The 22,118-nt window shown below is 45.8% G+C and overlaps 1 protein-coding gene across 21 annotated transcripts in view; it reads right to left on the bottom strand.

Moving 5' to 3' along the window:
- Positions 1 to 12,628, bottom strand: part of PARD3 (par-3 family cell polarity regulator) — a 445,611-nt gene extending 432,983 nt beyond the window's left edge. For all 21 annotated transcript variants that reach the window (XM_032183227.1, XM_032183239.1, XM_032183233.1 and 18 more), the window contains exon 1: positions 12,464 to 12,628. In XM_032183227.1, the coding sequence (XP_032039118.1) occupies positions 12,464 to 12,583 (120 nt within the window). In that variant the 5' untranslated portion in view covers positions 12,584 to 12,628. The remainder of the gene's footprint in view (positions 1 to 12,463) is intronic.
- Between the last annotated feature and the right edge of the window lie 9,490 nt (positions 12,629 to 22,118).

Raw genomic sequence — 22,118 nt, 5'->3', positions numbered from 1 at the left:
GAGGTCCCTGGAGAAAACCGGCGCTCCCCAGGGAAGCAGCTCCGTCTGTGCAAGCACACAGCTCCTCTGGGACAGCCCGTTCCTGCTCTGCGCTCCCCTTTCACACCTGACACAACACCGACAGATACCTCTCCCCTTTCAAACCGCAGCACTGGTGGAGCAAGGCTAGGTAGGTGTTTCCTACATCTTCGCACAGGACTCAATCAATGCCTCTGAAATGAGCCGAAAGCCCCTGCAAACGTTTTCTTAAAACCTAACCACACCACTTATAGTCTCCCCTATTCATTCCTGCACCTTTCTACCCCTGAGGATCCTTTGCACTTGGACATTTGTCAAAACTGAATAATTTTCACCAAAAAAAGCACCTGTCACTAATTTTAATAATGCAAAGTCCCATTAAACTTCTCTGAAGATGCTGCTTTCAGAGTTGCACACAAGGTAGGGAGCTTTTTAACTCTGTGTAGGGACACAAAGCATCTGGTGTTTACCAACAGCTTGTACAGCCTGCATGCATAACCTCACCTCCACATTAAAAACCAAGGCAACCTGAAGCAGTTCATCCTGTAATGAAAGCAGGCTATAAAAGCCAGGAAGCTCCTAGAGAGCAGTACGCCCCGGCAGCACAACCTCGCTGCAGGTCGGTTACCTCGCGGTAACAGCACCGGTGCCTGTCCCGTACAAAGCCAGTGCAGCTCTTCAGCAGTAAGTGTGGATGCAGCTCTGGAAATTGAAGCCCACAGCAATGACCAGGGCGAAAAGCGTAAATAAAGATACGAAGAGAACAAGCTTTCATGTTTTTAAACAATTAAATTTCAAGTGGATTTTGCTAACTGGGTTTCAAAGGCCTCCCAGAGGGGCAAGTCTTATGACAGTACACAGCTATAAAGATTACTTTAAAAGTGATACGAAAAGCCAGCTAAATGCAATTGTGATCATTGACATGACCTAAGAAATAATAAAACATAGACCTGGAATTTTAATCAGTGGAGTTCTCCTATACTGAGCATAGCACGCATTAAAATCCAGGCTTTAAAATAAATAAATAAAGGAGTAACTTTTATCAGTTCCACCTTTTTCCTTCTGTGTATTTACATTATATTTCTTTCAAAATGACTCCAATGTTTTGTTTCTCCCCTCTCCATTTAATGGCCATGGGCGAGCAGCAGGGCCGAGGAGCCCCAGGATGTGCCCTGCTGCTGCCATGTCACCGCCAGGCGCGAGCAGAGCTGGGCTGCGAGGCTGCAGCTCTCTGAAGGAGCCTAGTAGCAGGAGGAACAATTCGGTCTGCAGAGCAAATTATTCATGAAGATGCAAGAGCCAGGGGCAGGACTCCACTGTTTTGCTTTCACAGCTCCCATTGGATTTTAGGCCTGCTTCTTCAGAGGAATGAGGGAGCTGAGTAGTTCAAATAGGTGGAAGAAATGTTGTCATCGGACATCAGGGTTTGATTCTGAATTTCCTCGGCTTCCGCAGGACAGACGTAAGCACATGTTGTTTGCCTGCTGTAGGTACCAATTTCCAACATGCTGTCCTTCCCACACACACTGTAATTTATACACAGAAGAGCTGCACGTTGAAAAACATTACAAGGAAAAAAAAGTACATCCTTCTGCTGCCATCATCGGAAGGCAATTCCTGAGAAATCTGGGCTCAGCCATCGGCAGGTCTTTGATCCAGATGCTCCGGACCACCCACTGCACAGCTCCACAGGCAGCAAAGCAAGAAGGTGAACAGCAAGGGGCTGGCTCCTGTTTGCCAGAGGTGCTCAGGACAGCACAAGATGTTCAGGACGGCACGAGATGGCACTGCGAAACTCAGCTCCTCCTGCTCTCCAGCTCTAGGCACAGCCGATGAATCTGAAGCTGCACGGTCTGCCCTGAAAGCCCACTTTTTTTCAAGCCAGAGCATCAGGTGAAAGAGATTTATTTGTAATAAACTGTTCCATTTCAGAGCTCCGCTTCCTGCGTCAGCTTTTAGTTTATATTGCAGAATAACACAAAACAACAAAGTGAATTATTACGCTCTGCACTCGAGTTCAGAAAGGAGCAACACACTTTTTGGAAAACAAATGACAGAAAAATTCTGGATTAAATATATATGGCATGCATCTGAAACAGAATTCATTATAGAAAAAGAATAATTTCACTATTACATACAACTTTAATCTCTAAAAGTAATCAAGAAAAATTGTGTTTTTATTGTGTCTCTACTTACAACACGTTTGGCATTCAGTAATGTTTGGAAACAACGCCTTTCAGAAGGCAACAAAGCACGGACACACCAAAGCAGAAGCAAACTGTGAAAGCACCTAGAGTTAGGGCAGCCTTTACAACTGTCTAATCGCAGACATAATACATGGTCCAAGAAAGCAAAACACAGACCACCTATAAAACACAACATATACTTTACAAAATTAGCTAATATTAAAATATTTTGGATCCAAAAATCATAACTCTCAGACAGAACAAGGAAAACCATCCTTCTTTTTACTATGAGACCAAGCAAGTACTGAATTATGAAGTGGAAGTAATTTAGAAGAAAATAAACCATTTCCTACAAAGTGCTCTCCAGTACAGTAGCTGCCTATGGTAAATACTGAACTACAGAGATTTTATTTTTTTTTTTTATTATTTTTTTTTAAGCCAGAGGAGTAGCATCCATGCATAAGCAATTACACACCCACCTTGAGAGCATTTTTAGAAGGGGGACTCCCAGGCGGGTCCATCAGATCTCCCCGTAGCAGACCCTCCCCAACCAGGCGGCCCCACACTCCTCCCAGCAGTTGCTGCCCACCAGAGAAACACCACAAAAAGCAGATTTGGTCTCAGTCTGAAGCACGCAATTGCCAAATCCGTTTCAGAAGGAGATTTACGATACAGTTCCCTTCAGCAGCTTGTTTAGACTTCTCCAAATCCTAAAGGGTAAACAGCAGTACATCCAAGCTAATTACTCCGTATTCAAATATCAAAAGAATACTTAACTCAGCACAAATTAGCTTTTCTTATAAAAAAAGCCCTCCTTCGCTGCTGCTGTCGTTCTCCAGCTAGGGAATTACACCCAGCAGGGATGTCTGTGCTCTGGGGGAGCAGGGCCAGGTCGGTATTGCCCCAGCCCCAGCGGATGCGATGCGGGACATGGGTTACCTGCGGCCCCCAGCTCAGCACGGGAGCTTCCAGCTAGCACCAACCAAGGCCGACACAACAAAAGGGGCACCAGGAATTTACTTCCGACATCTCTGCTACTAAAGGGGAGGTTTGCAAGACACTGAATACAATAACATTTCACACATCAACATCTGGTTCTAGTTTACCAAAGCATTATGCTCTGGAGCGGTTGCTGGACACGCGGTGAGACCGCTCCAGTGCCTGATGTAACAAGCTCAAAACCCTGCTTTACATCCAGAGCATGACGTTTTCTTTTTCGACCAGGCTGGCTAAGTCTAAAACACTTAGAAGGCTTTTAGTGTTTTTATTTTCTAAAGCAACAATTAAGCATACACGCATTTTACATGCACAGAGTATCAGATTTTTAAAATCACGTTCACTGGCTGCTTTATAACACAAAGCCCACGCTGACAGGCATCACATTTAAAAGCTCTATTTATTTCATCTAGTCCACATTTTCTTGTGATTTCTGAGTTTGGACTTTCCAGAATAATAACAGGCAATGTCTGTTTGTGCTGGGTTTTATGAAGAAAAGCTAGAAAAAGCAACAAAAGCTGCTGCTAAGAAAATTCAGTGAGAGCAGGAAATACTGATCGTCTTAAATTAGTATTCTTAATGGCAGAAAAAAATATATATTCAGTATAGGATTGGGAAAAGATGTCCTGACATACTGTCAAGGAGGACCCCCACCTGAGGACAATGGGGAGCCACCCGTGCTGGGGCTTCTCCTCCCCTCTGGCCCTGGTCCCCTTGGCCCTACAGAGCAGCACCATCTTCTGCAGCACGATAAACAAATCCGCGGGGGCACACCCTCACCTTGATCCACACCCAACACGCCGCAGGAGCGCCCAGCCTCCTGCACATGCCTTGGAGGAGCCTTCACAGGGAACTGGGTGCAGGCGAGCCACTTCCAGAGCTCTGCGCAGCCAGGCTCCGTGGCGCACGGGGCAGGGCTCCCATCACCTACTCATAATCCGGCACAATTCCTCGCCTTACCTCAAGCCCTGTTGCTGCATTTAGCGGTTTATTAAAGAAGCTAAAAGTTCTGAAGGTCCAATTTATTTTTTAAACTGTCCCTTAATATGTTACAGCAACATCAGAGTCATCTCGGAGACGCTCCAGCATCCCTGCATTTCTTCTGTATTTCACCAACTTCTGCTCAGAAAGATCCTGAGAACTGGAACAAAGCAGCTCTTCTCATCACACGCACAAAGAGGTGCATCTCGGCGAGTTTCTCACCAGGAGGATATTGCTTCTGACATTTAATAGGGAAGAAAAAACTTTGTGGCCCTTGCCTAGGGGAATACAGAGTAACTCAAGAACTTTGAAAGCACATGCAAAAAAGATGGGGTAAGGTGAAACTACTTTCTCATTTAGTAAGTGTGGCTTAATTTCTTCAAACAAATGAAAACACCTAAGTGGGTGCGCACACAAATATACAGACACTCCCAAGTCCTATCTCCATTTAAAACATTTCATACCCACGTAACTTTCTCTCTCCTATTAGTAATTCGGCAAGAATACCAGAAACATTTTAAATTCCCATCTGAGTCCCTGGTTCAGTAAAGACATGCATACCCGGAACAGAAATCCTATAAACGTAGCCACTTAAAAAGAAAACTGCTGGTGATGTACCAGCGCGCTCCTCCTGCGAAGGGCTCAGAATCTCGCTGCATCAGCAGCAGGCTGAGCGTGAGAGAATGTGGAAAGTATGTCCAAAAATGTGACATCACTTCTCCAAAATGGTGTCTGTTTTCCCTACCAAGTCAGAGATTCACTACTTTCAGGACACCTATTAGCACGAAAGGGAAAGCTTGCTAGAATAAATTCCCCAGGTTTCTTTGTAAAAAGAAAGCCCTTTGAATTACAGCTGTGGTGTCATTGAGGACGCATTTTCAATCCACTTCCTAAATTGACTGCTTACCTCTGAGTTAACCAGTTCCTTCCTATCTTCAGCTCTTTTTATTTGTCATTGACTCATGGCCTTGCAAGCTCCCATTTCCCTCATGTGAATGAAACAGAACCAGGAGTTGCACCCACTTATCATTGCCCCCAAAGCTTTTCCCTTTGCCGGTCTCCAGGGCCATCCCATGCTTTTTCTCCTCCCCTACATAAGACTGTTTTTCTCTCCTGTCCTTCTCTTTCTGCCAGCCCAGGGCCAGCTCTGCGGGATGCCACATTGCACCCCCCGGTGCTCAAACACATTTGGCCTTCATTAATTTTCCCTTCCGTCAGCAACCTGAGCCCTGAGACACAGCACACCACCCATTTGGCCGTAATTTAGTGAAATCAACAACCCCACACCTCATCAGCACAGGTGCTTTTGCTGGTGCGTGTGCCTGGTGAAGCCCCTCGCCTCACACGGCACTCAGAGAACTGAGGTTAGGTTCAAAGACCCTCTGCATCAACGCTTCCTCGAGCCACGGGCACTTGCTGGGCACTGCAGACGGTGAACCACAGAGGCCAGGCACTGCACCTTCAGCCAGAGACAGGGAAAACTCCCGTGCACGTTTCCAGCAGGCCCACATGCAAATAAAGCAAACGGGAACTCGTCCAAGAGTTTTCAGTCGGGAGGCATTTCGCCTTTTGTTTAGCTCTAATTGTGTTACCACCTTCCTATCGCTCCACAACGAGAAACTGAAGTGGAACGTAGGTCACCCTCACGTTCCTGCTACCTGCTTAAAAAAAAAAAGATTAAGTGTGACAAAATAATTATAAAAATTATTTCGGATTTAACAAATACCTGGAACCAATCTGAGAAAATAACTAATGCTACCAGTTGAAAACAATGTGACACTGCTACGACAAGCAAAATGGATGTGATTATTTTAAGAACAAAAGCACCATATTGGCCTCTGTTTGTTTAAAATGACTTTTTCCTGATTTCAGAATTTGACTCATTTCCCTTTCACGAGCAGTATCAGTCTTTCTGACAAGTGCTGTGTACATCTGGGCTTGCGAGCTCTCGAGTATTCTTTTTTCTTTCTCGCTTTTGAGCAGTTCCACTGGATTATGTAACTTCCCTCAAAGGCAGCTTGGTTTGCTAGATTTTTTTCATCTGTCTTCCACTACCAGATTTGCTGAGCATTACAGTAAAATGACCTCAAAGAAACAAGGAAAATATATGTACGTTAAAAAGGAACCAAAAACCAAAAAGCACAGATGCTCTAACAGATCTTGCTGAATTTTTTTTAATACTTTTTTTTGCTCCACTTTTTATTTTCTTACTGCTCACAAAACATTTCTGAGTGAGAACATCTGTGCTATGCTCTGGATTTATGTTAGAAGAATTCCACTTTATTTTCAATATACATAAGCATCGGTTCAGCATTGTTGCATGTTTTATCCATTCAATTTCTGCTGGGATGAAAAGGTTTGTTTTCCTTTGAAGAACCAGGAAATTGTTTTAAAGCGACATGGAGCATATTCGGTATAACTAACATCGCCAAAGTTTCTCCCCCATTTACTCCACCTTATTTTACCAGATTAAATGCGCCACGACCAAAAGATGTCATAGTCTGGAACAACTGAGAAAGTGTTACTTCCAATGGTGTTTTTATAACCCAGCTAAAACATCTGCAACCATTAGAACTGAAGCTGAACTACGAGAGTCAGATGGTTTTCCACTGGTAGAGGCTATCGCCCGAGACAAGGAAGGCTGGCAGCTCCCTAAACCCCAAATTACAGACAGGAACCACTCACGTAACGTGCTGAGCGCTTTCACAGACTTCCACAACTTCTCCCACGGAGCCACAGGCACTGGGCTCAGCAGCCCAACGTTGCTTCTGCTCATAGCGAAATCGCTCACAAGGCTCTTCCACCAACGCTTGCTCCACTTCTGCCATCAGCGAGTGATGCTTAAATATTGACAAACCACGTAATGCTGAACCGAAAGCAATGACGCACCCCATCCAGCTACAGATAGGTATTGCTCACATAAGCAAAACAAAGTAATACCACACATACCCTCCACTGAAAATACTTCCCAAGCTGAAGGACTTGCCAGCTGTCCAGCTTTCGTGCCCGGCTTGCAGAGCAGCCTCCTGTCCTGGGGGTTCAGTACTTCTGCACAGTGAGGTCCGAGTGCAAGGGACCCACGGGGCCACCACCGCGCCTGCAGGCTGAGCCCTACCTCTACCCTGCAGCTTCTCATGCAACGCAGGAACCCATTTCAGCACTTTTCCTCATTAAACCAGCAGCTCTCCACCGCTGTCTGGAGTTCCCACCAAGCTCCAGCAGAGCGAGGTAGCAATCAGCTGGGTTTCACCACCACTGCCTAGAGCACAACAACAGCAACAAGGCCAAGAGCTGGCTCCAGAAAACACCCAGCAGGGCATTCTCCATTGGGAACCAGGGCTCTCCTGGCTGAGTTCAGGTACAGCATTTCAGTGCCAGCATGCACACACCACAGCAAGAGCAGAGAGACTGCATCGCCACGTTGTCAGCTGGAAGTAACCAGTCAGCTGAACAGCAGGGGTGAGAGGGTTTTCTCTGGTTTCTGGTTGTGTTGTGGACCTTTTTGGCTGAAGAAGGTTCCTGCACGCTGTGAAAATAGCCTGTGATACTACTTTCTACTTAAAACAGTCTGAAGAGTTAGAAAGGTATCAAAAAGAAGTCAAATTAAAAAAAAAAAAAAAAAAAAAAAAAACAACTTTGCTGGACGATAGTACATTAGTACCCATAAGCATCTTCACTGTGACTGCAAAGGAGTGTCCCTGGAGGAGCCTGCTGTACCTGCACCCAAAACCTAGTGGATGGTCTTAAGTAGGGAAAACACTGAGATCAATACAAAGTACACATAAAATCAGTAAATTTTCATAGCAACCCACTCCTGTGTGCTCTCCACCATGTAACAGGTCATAAAAACTAGCCCCTCACAACATGCTCACGAGCAAACGCACAATTGTTTGCTCCACAGAACATGAGAGGCACGAAAGTTGTCACCGTGCATCTGCAAGGCAGCCTGCTGCTTGGCAGCTGGTTTTTAAGCATAATCAGTCTGAGAAGTCCTGTTCAGCTGGCACTGGAACAAAAAGAAAAATTCAAGAAGAGAAGAGAAGCGCATCACGCTTTCCCTAAGACTACCACCTTCCCCGCCAATGAATTTCAGATCTGCCAACGAGGTGGAGCTCTAAACTTTGGGTGGCATTTGACACTTGTTACCTTTGCTTACACGACCAACTTTTTTTTGAGTTCCGGTCTCATATCAGCAGCTGCCTTCAAATGCTATCAAAGAACAGATTACAATTACTTCTAACAAACATTAACGCGCTACGGTTTCTAAATTAACAATTCAAGCATTGTTCTCCACAGTATCGCAATCCCTCCAGCATTTAATCTCCCACAACCTTTTGGTGAGGCTGAGGGGAAAGGACTCTCTGAAGAGGTCTCCTAAAATATTTTCGGTTCATTTGCAGTTTTGGTTAATTTTATTAGTTCTCCTAGAAAAACAGTGTTACACACAGAGCCTACGAACACTACTACAGGCTCATGATCTATGGACGCTACTACAGGCTCATGGTCCACAGCACATCAGACTGAACAATCACAAAGAACCTGAACAATCCCTGCAGAAACCAAATGGGAGACTGAACAATTCCCGTAAATCCAAAAAAATATGAATTCCCAATTCTTGTTTACTGTGTTCATTTACATCACACAAAGACATTAAGCTAAAGCACAAAATTAAAAAAAAAAAAAAAATGTACGTACCCATTGTATATGCATGGCTATTTACATTTGCAGAAAAAGTAGCAAAATGCTTATATCTCAAAAAGCCCCCCACACAAAATGATAATGGTGACACTAGAAAGTTACCAATAAATAAATAATCAAAAATAAAAATAAAAATCACAAATATCTCTGACCGGAACCAGGTTAAAGCAAAGCTACAGGTTGGATGTACAATTCCTTTTGACAAAAGGTTACTTGATGCATTCCAACCTTACATTATTTTTAGGAAAACTTTCCACATTAGGTTATAGTCAATCATTTGCTATGTTTCACAAACACCTACCTGTCTGTGCCCTTTTGGGATAGCTGACAATTTCTTTCCATTAATGATAAGAAAATCAAGTGTAGCTGACATCCCTCTCCTCAAAACTCCTTCCTACCTTACTCCAGCAGTTTTCTGTCCTCAAAAAAACTGACAGAAAGCCATGAGCAGAACTACGTAAACACACAAAACCTGCCAAGCTTCTGACCTCCTTGACAAGAGGAGTTTGGGAAACGCACCTCAAACTTCCCAGGCCAGTCGCCACCTGAACAAACCGTACTCGTTAAATGCTCGCTGCAGAAACTGTGCCAGAGGCTGCACCAGTCCAGCCCCAAAAACAAAACATCGTTAGTATGCCCCCGTGCGAACAAGATCTCATGGACCGCGATCAATTTTGGCCACATCCAGTTACTCTGGACAGCTGGACTTCTCAGACATCTATTTTCACTTCTTCCTTCCCCACAAACACAGCTGGAAGAAAAATGGAGCACATTTCAGACACAAAGCTTCTCCTGCACTAAAAGGAAAGGCTCAGAAAGATTTCCTGTACACTCTGCACGGATCAAGCCCCGAGCACAGCCCGCCATATTAAGTTATTCAGTACTTAAAGATTTAGCATTGAGAGCTGTGTTAATCCAGCCTGATTTTTTCTGCTTTGAGATTTATGCATCCTAAGCAAAGCCAGCAGCACCCACAACACACTGCAGTGAATTGTGTGCTGTCCATATGCTCTTCAACAGTCTTAACATTTCACAGAGAGGAGAACCTTACTATCACCTTCATTATTTTTGCCCGTGTTCTTTCCGTTCTCAGCATGTCTACTTAACCTAAATAACATCAAGCCGAGAAAACTCAAACTGAGGTCAGAGCTTGAAGTTACTTGCTCGTGGCAGCCTGCAAGCACGAAGCCTTGCTGTCTGGCCACCGCTACCCAGGCAGGGCAGCTTACTGCCAACCGTAACCTGAAAACCACAGCAAAGCGCGAGGCGGGCTCAGCGCAGCTGGCACTTCAGCTCTCGTGTGCTTCAAGTGGTTCTCCTGCAGGAACTGCTGCATAGAGCAGGCACGCTCTTTTTCGCAGGATGCGAAACGCTGTTTTTCCTGTCAGTATGAAAACCATAAACATAATTAAAGTATTCTGAATAATGTTCCACCAGATATGCTTTTTTTCCTAACAACACGGTCGTGGTTAAGCAGAGCTTGGTGTCAGCTTGATGCCAGCTGTCAGATCCTGCCAGATGTGCCCACATACCTTTACCCTGGCAGTGCGGGAATTACTTTGTTTCCTCTCTGTCTCTTTCTGAAGGGAAGACTTTCTCCTTTGCTACACTAGGACAGATACAAACTATCTAAGTGCTACAAACAGGCAACAATCTATGAAATTCTGCCACAGAAGCCCTGTTATGCTACAGAGAGCACAGGATGCACACCATGGGTTTGCTCACCAGGCGCTGAGGCGCCGTCTCTCACTGCCACACATCGCTGTGGAAAAGCTTCAGAAGTTAAGCTAAAAGCAAGGTGTGACAGTGCCTATACACAGCACTCAGAGAAAAGCCCGTGGACTCTGCTTACTGCGCTTTCAACCACAGTATTTCCATATAATAGAAGCAATCCCAGTAATTATGACTACCTCAAGTCCATACCGCTGGCATACAGCATAACCGCCATATAAATACTAATAAATAAATAAAAATGTGTCATTTGAAACCCTGGATCGAGAGCTCTGGGGACTGGGGACCAAGGGGCAGGCCAAGTTCACCTGCACATCTGCAAATGGTCTTGTTAGTAAATACACCAGCACATTTGAAGAAGTTACATCACAATGTTTTTGCTTTTCCACAGGTGGGCCACCTCCCTCCTGCACAAGCCGTGCCACCTGCGACCAGAGCCCTTTCCCAGTGCCCAGCACGCCTTCCCTCTGCTGCATCATATCCATCCCCTAACCCAGCTCAACAGCTGGAGGCAGGAGCGAAGGGCAGAGCCAGCCAAGCTACCTCCCCACGGGACACAGGTTTGGAACACGAGACGTCAAAATAATGAATTTTTATCAGTGTCATCACGCTGAAGAATGAATTCTGCAAACTCTCCTCATCTGACCGCCCCAGTGAAGCACCCAGAGCTCCTCTGAAGGACACATTTGGATGCTCACTGTTACCTGCAGCACTTTCGCCCACCGCCTCACCCATGCGGGCAGGTCACTGTGCGCCCCACTGCAGCATGCAGGTAACAGCTGGTGTGCGGCCATTCCCTAGCAAACCCTTTTATTCCTCCTCCAGCCAGAGACACAACTGTTGCAAGGGGTATAATAAAAGTATATCAGGAACATTTCCTGGTTTTTCCCTCCAAAACCATGATCTTTGGGCATAAAGCAGAGAGGTGATGGAACATCGGTTACTTTTCTCCCCACAGCACTGAGGGAACTAATCTCAAAAACTTTGCTGGGAGCCCTCTCAGACCAGGCAGTCCTATTCACAGAGCTCCTCCAGCATCGAGGCGCGGTTCCAGACAGCCTCCGAGCCGGCATTTGCCAAAACAAAACGTCCCGATTGCATGAAGACCATCGGAAAGGCTGCGGAAGCGACGCTGAACCCACCGCTTGAACGAGCCAGGTGGAAAAAAAAAGGGGGAAGGGAGCTTGCTTAAGTTTCCCGTCCCGACAAACCGGCTGACTGAGAACTTTGCAACAACGCCGTGCGAGGAGAAGAAGAAGGATTTTTAAAAAGCGGGGCAGAAGCCCCAGCAGCTCTCCTGCGGCAGGCAAACCCAGCCTGCTGGCACCGATTGCAACATGGGGCTGAGGGAGGCCGGCACCAGCGGGAGCCGGGACCGGCCCCTCGGCAGGCCGGGGCCTCACGCACCCGCCGAGCCGCTCCGGGCCCCTCGGGGGGAGCTGCCCCCGGCCTCCGTCCCCGCGGGGCCTGGAGGGCCGGGAAGCCTGGGGCTGGATTTCCAGCGGCCCCCGCGCCCGGCCCGCAGCCGGCCGGCCCCGCTCGGCGCCACGGCCCCGGGGTTGGAGGGGGGGGAGACAGAGCCGGCACCGCGCCGGGGCCCCCGCGTCCCTCCGCGCCCGGCCGGGGAGCGGGCGGCCCCCGCGGCTCAACCGCACCCCGGCGGGGGCCGCCGCCGCCTCCTGGCCGCCGGGCACCGGCGAACAAAGGGCGGAGCGGGGCAGCCCGGACTTTTCCCTCCCCGCTCCAGGAAGCGCCATATTGATCGCGGGCGCCGCTCCCCGCGCACCCCCCCCCCCCCCATCCATCCACCCACCCACCCACCCCCCGCGACCCCCGCCTCCGGCTCCCCTCACCTTGGCGATCGCCTTCTTGTAGCGGGTGACGGCTTGCTGGATGAGGCTGAAAACTTTCATGTTCCCGTCCCCGCAGGGCACGACCACCCGCGTCCTCCCGAAGCACACCGTGACTTTCATCCTGCGGGGGGGTGCGGGGGGGTGCTCCCGCGTCCCTCCGGCCCCTCGCAGCCTTCCTCCTCCTCCTCCTCCTCCTCCTCCTCCTCCTCCTCTCCGCCCTCCGCCACGGCCGCCCCCCCCGGCCGGCCCGGCGACGAGGGGACGGGGACACGGCAAGGCGAGGGGGCCCGGCGGCCGCCTGGCTGCGGAGGGGGAGCGGGGAGCAGGCGGGGGCCGCTCACATGCCGCTGCCCGCGGCCACCTGCTCGGCGCCTGCCCCGGCACAGCGGCGGCGGCGGGCGGGGCGCTGGCGGCGCTGCCTCCCCGCTCCGGAGGCTCGGGGCATTGCAGCGGGGCGGGGGCAGACCGGGAGGAGCGGCGGGGAGCCCCCCTCCGAGCCGCCGGGGGCCGGCGAGGAGCTGAGGCGGCGCTCGAGGGACCGCGCCGGTGGCCCGCCGGGCTGGGTCGGGGTCCCGAGCCGCCGGGCTGGCGCTAGGGAGCCTGTAAAAAAAACCCCGCGGCCCCGTGGGGATCTCGCAGGGAATGCTTGGCCTTGATCCAGGGGGCTGCCTGCTAGATGACCCGGAGAACCGCAAAATGTCCCCGGTTGGAAAGGGCCCGCAAGGATCTTCGAGCCCCCGGCTGCTGGGGCCGCGCGGGACCGCCCCAAAATCAGAGCGTGTGTCTGAGTGATCTCCCTCAGAGGTGTGAGTGTGAAGAAACCAAGACACTAAACCACACATTTTGGCTTTCCACTTTCTACTTTCCCACCTGATGTTTGGGAGAGCCACCACACAAATCCAGGTGCTCTTCGTGGTCCTTTACATTTATGATAACGCCACTGAACCAACACAGAGTGAGGGGAGAAAACTGGTGCGTCACCACCGACACCAGCATCAATGAAACCGCCGAGCAATTTTCTCCTCAAAGCACTCAGAAGTCAAAAGGCTTTGCAAATATCACTCGCATTTTTTCATGGATTTCACCCAGGACAATGGAGTTGCACAGCTGACCGAACACTCGGTATGGGCTGACAACGTATTGCTTTTGGGTATAAATGGTGAAATTCAAAGTAACTGCAGGGTGAAGGTGGAGTTTGGAGGACAGGAAGGCAGGAAAAATGGCCTTTTTTCCCCTGAATTTATTAGTGGTACCACAGACACAAAGCGGTTGGTAGTCCTATGGTGCCCATAGGCAGTGGTATTAGTAACTTTCAGAACTTCAGACATGATACAAATGGCAAAGCTATCGCCAGTCTTGTGGCTACATAATTAAAGGGCAGATTTAATGATTTTCTGAAAACTTCAAGGGTTTAAATTATTGCCTAATTAAGTCAACGGTATCATGAATGGCATCCCTAGCTCTTTGCATTGTAATTAGCACTTCCAAGTGAAGCAAGCAGAGGAGTCGGTTTGTATTGGTCCCTCAAACGTCTTGTCCAATTTCCCTGAAATCCATAATTTTTTCCACTAGTGGCAAATTTGGAAAGCTTCTGGACACACAAAGCTGAAACAGTCCACGCAGTAGTCTACAGGTGATTCTGCTTTGTTTAGATGTTAATTTTATTTCCATTACCCACCTGACTTATCTGAACTAATGACATAGATGAGGATCTGAATTCTTGATGAGAAATGATACGGCTGCCTGTGAAAGCAGGAAAAAAGCACACCTGCCCTATTATAATATTTTATCTTATCCCCAGCGTTTCACTTCTGCGGAATAGAACGGCAGCATGCAGGATTTCAGGAAGGCAGAAATGAAATAAAATTGGAGTAAACAGCTTCCAGCTTGCGACTGAGACAACTGAGCACGCTCCACAATTTTATGGCCATAGCCTATCAAATTTATTATTGGAAAACGCTGAAAATTTCCATTAACCTGCTGTTTTTGTGCTTTCTAGGTGATCATAAGAGCTGCCGAGAACATACTGAGAGGATAAAAGAGTTATAAATCCTTGATTTAATAGGCATCATCTGAGAAGCTTGCAGGAACAGCTGTAAAAATGTGAAGTCAATAGAGACTCTTCCAAGACATACTGCCTTTAAGAAGCAATTTTACAGTGGCATAGACTTTGTAATGATCAACATTATGTTTCAGCAGTCATTTGCATGTATCCACTGAAACATAATGTTGCATATCAGGAACTTTACCACTCTGCTGTAAAACTTATTATTAATAGATACAGTTGCTGGTCAACAGCAATTATTTCACTGTTCTGACACTGCTACAGGTTTTTCATGTTTTCCTGTGATCTAATCCCGGCTCTTACTGTCTTTAGCAAGTTTCTTGGCAGTTTTCCCAGCTGTTCTAAGAGTCTCCTGGAAAAAAAAAAAATTAAAACAGTTTAGAAAGAAATATTGACAGTTTTTCTATTCAGTGTTTAAAATGGGAAAATTCAGTAGTGAAGTACAAAGAAAAACAAGTTTATCCTGGAATCTGATTCGAGGCCAAAACTCTAGGACTATCGCTTGAATAGTGACAGTGCTAACAAGAGCGAGGACCTTTGAGATTTGAGTTTCTTTCTTGCTGGATACACACACACATACACATTACGTATACAGGATTCTGAAAACATTTTGAATACCGTTTACCAAGTTTAGTGTTTGTTGATGTCTTAGAAAGAAGAAAGCTTTAACAAACAAAAGTAACAAGTCTGTGAGAGTGTCCAAGGTCTAATTATGTGAGATAAATTAAGTATAAAACACTATTATAAGAGATTATGAGAAAAGGATTATACTAATCAGGAGAAAAATTGGCAAGAGCTGCTGGTTTACAAAAATTACAAGTACTTTCTGTGTACTTAATGAGAGGGCACCATGTTGCAGTATGGGTGGCAGGTATATATATGTCTGGATGTTGAGCTTTTCTGGGCTAAGATACCCTAGAACCTGACAATCCATTTATTAACCAGTACAGTGTTGGAAGGCTTCCACTGAGAGGCAGTCACCTGTCTGGCAGAAAGAAGATGGAGATGGAGCAGGGGATGGAGAGAAACAGAGCTTATGATTACTGATGATAAATATCCGTGTTCTGTTTAAAAGTGGTTGAAATCTCTGGTGTGGACACCACGAACATACAAGGAGTGAGAATCTCGCAACCCAGTGCACATTACTACAAGTAAGTTTTATCTGAATGTTAAAAATCTCCAGGCACTGGAACGTTGCTAATTTCCAGAACTACTTCACAGTTTATCCTCCAGTTCTACTCAGTGTTGAGGAACTGATATGGAATTATTCTGCATATGTTGGATTTAGTAATCTCTTCGTGGTGCGGTTTGACAACAAGACACAGATTTAGTTTACAGTATGCTTGAAGCTGATGCAGTTTCAAATACAGACATTCCCTTAATCCAAGCAGAAGTTAATTTAGAGCCCTGGAAAGACCAGTGTCAAACTGGAGATCAATACTGTCCCTCAAAGAATTAAGTTAAAAAAATAAAAGAAGTTATCTAAATCATACAGAAGTCAAATTTAAAAAAAAAAAAAAATAATGATAATAATGAAAAAGTGAGGGCCTAGGTTACATAGAGCAGTCAAAAAAAACAAAAGACTACAGCAACAACAAAAACAACAACAACAAAACACCTGCAGCACCTGATGTAAGTACAAAGTGCCATTTTCAAAAATTACTTAGGACCTGTAACGAAACACTACTAGGTTTTAATGAATTAACATCCTGACCTGCCCTAACTCTCCTCCTGCTCAATTATTAGACAAACTTTAACTTGGATATTTGTCATTTCTTTAAATATCTGACTTTTGGTGTTCTAAATCATTGACGTTTTACTCTGTATCTCTGCTCTTACCAAATCAAGCATGCATGGGGCTGTTTGAGATCTTCCTATGCATAACTTTATAACTACAGGAACGGGTTGACTTCTCCACTGCTGTATTTCATGTTTTTTTCCAGTGTAATTCCAGGACTTCCATAGAGGAGCAAGGCAGTAGTTCCTAGCATCTACTTTTATGAATGAGACAATCATTAAGGCTTATTAAGCAATTGTGGCTAGCTCTGGCCTGGAAAAAAATAAAGTTGAATTAAAAATTATTGCCTACAACTTCTCAACAGAGGCAGGGATTTGGAGAATGGCAAGTCCTTAAATCATTAAGAAGTAATTACAGAGACACAGGTGTTAATGTCATGCTTGGGAGACTCACATGCAAAGTTTAGGTAGACAAGAAAAACTGTCTTTGCAGCATAACAGAAGGAAGAAATTGTAGCAAAGAAGAATCCCTGATTTGAAGGAAAAGTCACAAGCCCGGGGCTCTGATCTGTGCCTCCAGCAACTTCAGGCAGTGAAAAGATAGTTAGGGGTAGAAGACAAGTAAAGGTGAACTTACCGCTTTGTCCCTTAGATCTTCACTGGCATTATTGTAGTTTAAACAGAATTATGTTCAAGGGGTTTTAACAATTTCCTTACTAAGTCTCTGGTGGTTTTCAGCCCTCCTCAAGTTGGTTCGAGTGGGGTGATTCCTGTAGGATCACGTACTGGCTTCACGTATGCTGAGCACTGTGAAGGACTGAGCTTGAGTTTGGGGTCACTTCTTGGTGTGGACTCTTGGAAATAATCCACAGGAAAGGAAGCAGAATGGCTAGAGGTGTAAAAAGCAAAAAATGTGCTCTATAGAAAGAGTGAAGACAGCAGGGGTGTCCAGAGTAGAGAAAGGGGCAAAGGGGCATTGCCAGGAGATACCTGCACAGTCTGCATGAATGCTGAGGGTTTTACAGACCCATTCCCAGAACTACAAATTGTCATAAAACATGCACACACCTTGCTTTACCCAGTCCCAGGTGTCATCCCATGCACTGCAAGTACTCCATGGGTCAAAAAGGATTAAGTTCACATTACGAGAGGCCAGAAGACGCTGTCCTGTGCATCCAGAACTGCTCTGGGAATGACAGCAATCCTGCAACGGAGGAGAGGGCAGTGCTGTAACGAGTATCAGCAAAGCAGACAAGCGTAAACCTGGCACTGATGGACCAAATACTCTTTCTAACGGATCTGGAATTTCATTCCTGACAAATTTCAAAGGGCAGCTCGAGATATGGCTATCAGATTTTCTCAACAAGAAATCCAACGTTTTGAAAGAAAATCACAATGTTTTTTCAGCATGGAAAACACTGGATAATCTAAGTAGATTTCTGGCTCTCTTTATAATACTGAGAGCAAATATATATAAATGTTTAATTAGTAAAAGTAAGTTCTTAGCAACTTTTCTGTAAGCCATCAATTATCATTAAAACCAGCAAAAAAATAAAACCACTAAGAATAGTAGAACTTGGGGGATTTACGAGCACCACAAGAAGTCAAGGTGAACATAGTTAATTTACAGAAGACTGAACTACAGGCTACTTGCAGAGTAAATGGAATTTAAGACCCGAGATGTTAACTTTAATTTTGTCTTAAAGCCTTTAGAGTCTTGGTGCTTTCCTGAAAGTTTCAGAGGTTACTTATCTTCTCAATCGGCATCTACAAAAGCTACTTGGAGACATTTTGTCTCTGCTGAGAATTTATTGCTGGCTTTCAATCCCCTTTCCTCCTTTCTGGCTGTCCAGAAGTTTACTCATTGCTCTTCTTCCAGCTTTTCAGTTATTGACGAAGCTCCTGGCACAGATTTGTGGACTCTGAGACCCAGAGCACAGGATTCGAGTGACTAAAAAGGCTTGTGGAGCCTCTTGCTGACTTCTGTGGGCACTGGATCAGGCCCTAGGGCCTTATCTGCCCTACCCAAATAATGAATAAACAACATTAAAACAGAACTGCAGCACTGGGCTCTGTTTGTCAAGTACTTGCCAGGGCTGGAACCAATTCAGATACCGTCAGAGGAACCCATTTTCTGAACAGAAGCAATGCCAAATTATTTGCCACAATCAGGTTATATCTATTGATGAGCATTCCTGAAAAAATACCTTCCTCTGACATGAAGAGGAACACCCAGGGGGTACGTCAGACAAAATACCTATCAAAACACGATGGTATGTATAATCCACTGTACCAACTATTCAAGTGGTTTATGAACATGTTAAGAACACATTTCTCAGCTGCTGTTCCTGTTTAGGGATCCCTGTTTAATGCCTTGCTTTATTCTCACCCATGTTGTGATGAAAGGGGATGGGATAAATCATGGCTTTCAATAACAAGTTATCTTGACAATTACAGGAAAATTTTGGGAGGTATGAAGGGAAGCACATCCTTTTGTCAGCTTCTCCTGATGTCATTGGTAAGAGGGAGGACTGCGTGGGGTACTGATATGGCAGCAGAGGCTTTCCAATTTGCACAGGAATTTGGAGGAACACAGATGCAGGCATGCACTTGGAACACATTCCCTGTTTGTTACACACTGAGCTAAATGCACTGCTCATGCTGAAAACACACACTGTCGCTCCTGTGTAAATGTTTGCTCCCGAGCAAAGTCCCGTAGCACCTGCAGAGCACTTTTTGTAGCACAGCAGCCAAGTGTCGGAGCACAGGGGACGGGCAGGCAGTGAGCTGCACAGCCCTGTGTAGGCAGCGGGACCAGGACATGTGCAGTCACCTCCAGGGCTGCTGCAAAGTGGCTCCCTGGCAGCCTCCCCAACCTCCCCAACAGGTGCTTGGGCCAGACCTGAGTGCTGCTGGGCACCTGTAGCTCCTGCAGAAGAATGGGCAAAAGCAGATAGGTGAAATCTGGACACTGTTTTTAAAATCATTCATGGCTTATGTAGGGAAGATGAAGTAAGAAGCAAAGAACCAGAGGTGCCACGTGGTCTGTTTCATGCTCTGCTTTCCCCCACGTTCCTTTAACGACCCTCAAAGCCTCCTTTCTTCTCCTCCTCATGCTCTGTTTTATTCCATTTTCCATATCTTCTCCCATTTCTTCTTTCATCTTACATCCTTTTATTGCCTTCCCTTCTGTTTGTCTTCCTTAAATGTATATTCAGCTGCTGAAATCAGTAAAAAGAAGAAACACATGAAATAGGAGAATCCCCAGGAGTTAAAATACATGATGGGTTGTCACAGCCTGCCAAGAAAACATTTTATTCAAGACTGAAAAAATGACAGTAAATGAGCATGTTTTCTAACACTCAGTGCAGTGTTTTACAGCAAAAGGATGTTTTAATTCTTTCCAGAAAAAGCTCAGCAACTTCAGCTGGTCTGCAAAGATGCAAAATCTGTAATCGAAACTGAGTTGCCTTCTCCAGCACAACACCAACGGGACAGCCTGGTACGGGTACACAGCGCGTGCATCAAGGTAAGAAGATGGTAAGAAGAGCTGAAATCAGTGGCAATGAAATCACAAGATTTGGGGTTTTCATCTGCTGCTGACTGCTGCAACAAACAGGCTACAGCACGCTGCAGAAGCGACCGCAAGGAGAGCAACATCCAAGCAGCTCAAGAGCCACTGCGCAAGGCCATGAGGGTCTTCAGTCAGGTTCATCTCGTTCTACCGAGCAGCAAACAATCCTCTGCACAGGCCCATCAGCAGATGATGCACAGGAACTCAAGCAGATGCTCAGCAGTCCACAGAAAAAGGAGAAGTTCCTACACCTAGGATTACAGACTCATAGAGCACCACTCATGAGCACAGGTCCTGCTGCAGGGCCCACATGGTCAGATCTGAGAGCAGAATTTAGAGCAGATGAACTTGCACATCCACACCAAACCAGACGCATCAGACAGACAGGATTAGCCCTATCGATCCTCCTGCTGCTGGGCAGGCACCGGCTCCACAGCCCTCCTGTGTGCCAGCAGCTCACACACTGCTGCTCCGCGCTGATCCTGTGGCGCTGCCCTTACACCCCTCCTGACATCTGCTCCAGGACTTCTATGCACTCTACTTCTAATAACTACTCCTGTGCAGAGGTAAATGTGCCTTAGATATACCTCAGTGGTATTTCTTGCAGTTCATTTCCTCTTCTGATAGAAAAAAAAAAAAAAAAAAAAAAAAAAAAAAAGGAAAAAAGAAAAAGAAACCCACACAACTTCTTACTAGTAAATTATTCAGAACTTAAATTATGCCTCAAATTGATGAATCCAAGAGCAGTGAATCATTAGTCTAGTTCAGTGTTCAATCCAGAAAGACGCTGGAATTAAAGCATGGGATATCTCTGTGCAGTGTGTTATAACCTAAGAAACGATAACCATTTTCAAGGAGTGAAATATTGGCTGTCTTCCTTACACCACTGAAATTACAAATGCACAACCCCACCTGAAACCCAGGGAAGCCGACAAGAGGTTTAATTACAGATAGGCTGTTGCAAGAGTTCAATAATTAAAATCTGCCAGGGTCAAACAACTGTTTTCTATAATGGAAAACTATTTCTTATTAGCCTGTTAAGCTGATTACACAGCAGATAGAGATGATTCACTCAACACATGGTTTTGCAAAGCATTTTCTTCCTTGCAAGATTTATCAATAAGCTGCTGAAGATTACAGGTTTGATTCCTTACCGAACCCAGTACTTACTCCAGCTCACAGCTTGAAGTGAGAGCACATGATCTCTGTTTTCCCTATACTTTCTTTTGGTGCCTGGAATAAATTGTGAAGCCTATAACTACTGGGCAGAGATGTGGACTGGGCCCGTGTTTTCCAGCTCCTACAGTTGCAAAGTTGCAGTGCTGCAGACACAGCTACATCAGAGCTGGAAATCTGTCTGGAGGTCCCTGCCTAGGGGTTTTCATCTCCACCTCTCTCCCACAGGTTGCTGACCTGGTCCCAAACGGGCAGACTGCACGCTCAGCACCACTGTAGGTCAGATCACAGCCTGCAATGGCCAGCGTGATTCAAAGCCCCCTTTTTTTTTTTACAGTGTACTTACTCGAGGAGAGGACTATCTCTGCATATTCTTACACACCGAGTTTCTTACCTCTGCTCAAAAAACCTAGGGGTTATCTGGAAAACTGAAAAAAGCTTATGATATAGATTTTCTATATAATTTTATATTTTTTAAACAACAACAAAAGAACTGAATACACTTTAGTCATATAAGCTTTATAATCCACAGCAATCTGGTTAATTTGAATAACCGTGCATATGCATGGACAAAATCATAAGAATAAGATGTTGGTGTGAATGTTCACATACGATGTGATTTATGTCAGCACTTAACCTCCTAATATTCGCTCTGAGTTACACACCTGCCACAAGGCTCGCTGCTCAGCCAGCATCATATTGGCAGCCAAGTAAATAAACATCCTCACCAGAAAGCTCTGCAGGGAGTGATTGTCTGTGAGAAATCTCAGTTCGATGGATCCTCTCCATCTTACCTGAGGCTTTTCTGTTGATGAACCTAATCGGTTTTTTTTTGTTTGTTTTTGTTTTATTTTTTTTCCCCCAGACAGGAAACAGCTCCTGTGCGTAAGTCTCTCACTACTTCTGTACTTCCAGGCACCCTCTTGCACAGAGCAATTTTCTGAACTTGTTTTGCTCTTGCAGCGACCACAACTTTGGATTCTCGCAGTTCACCATACAAATGTTTTAATATATTCTGCCCATCTTTACAGGTCAGGCTTGTTTCCATAGCATCTTCTTGCATTATTAATTCTGATACAGTGAATATGCTTTCTTACCTTTTT

Source organism: Aythya fuligula, chromosome 2 (genome assembly GCF_009819795.1).
Source record: "Aythya fuligula isolate bAytFul2 chromosome 2, bAytFul2.pri, whole genome shotgun sequence".
NCBI lineage: Eukaryota > Metazoa > Chordata > Aves > Anseriformes > Anatidae > Aythya > Aythya fuligula.
The sequence above is the reverse complement of the archived record's forward strand: the minus strand, read 5'-3'. Positions and strand labels throughout refer to the sequence as shown.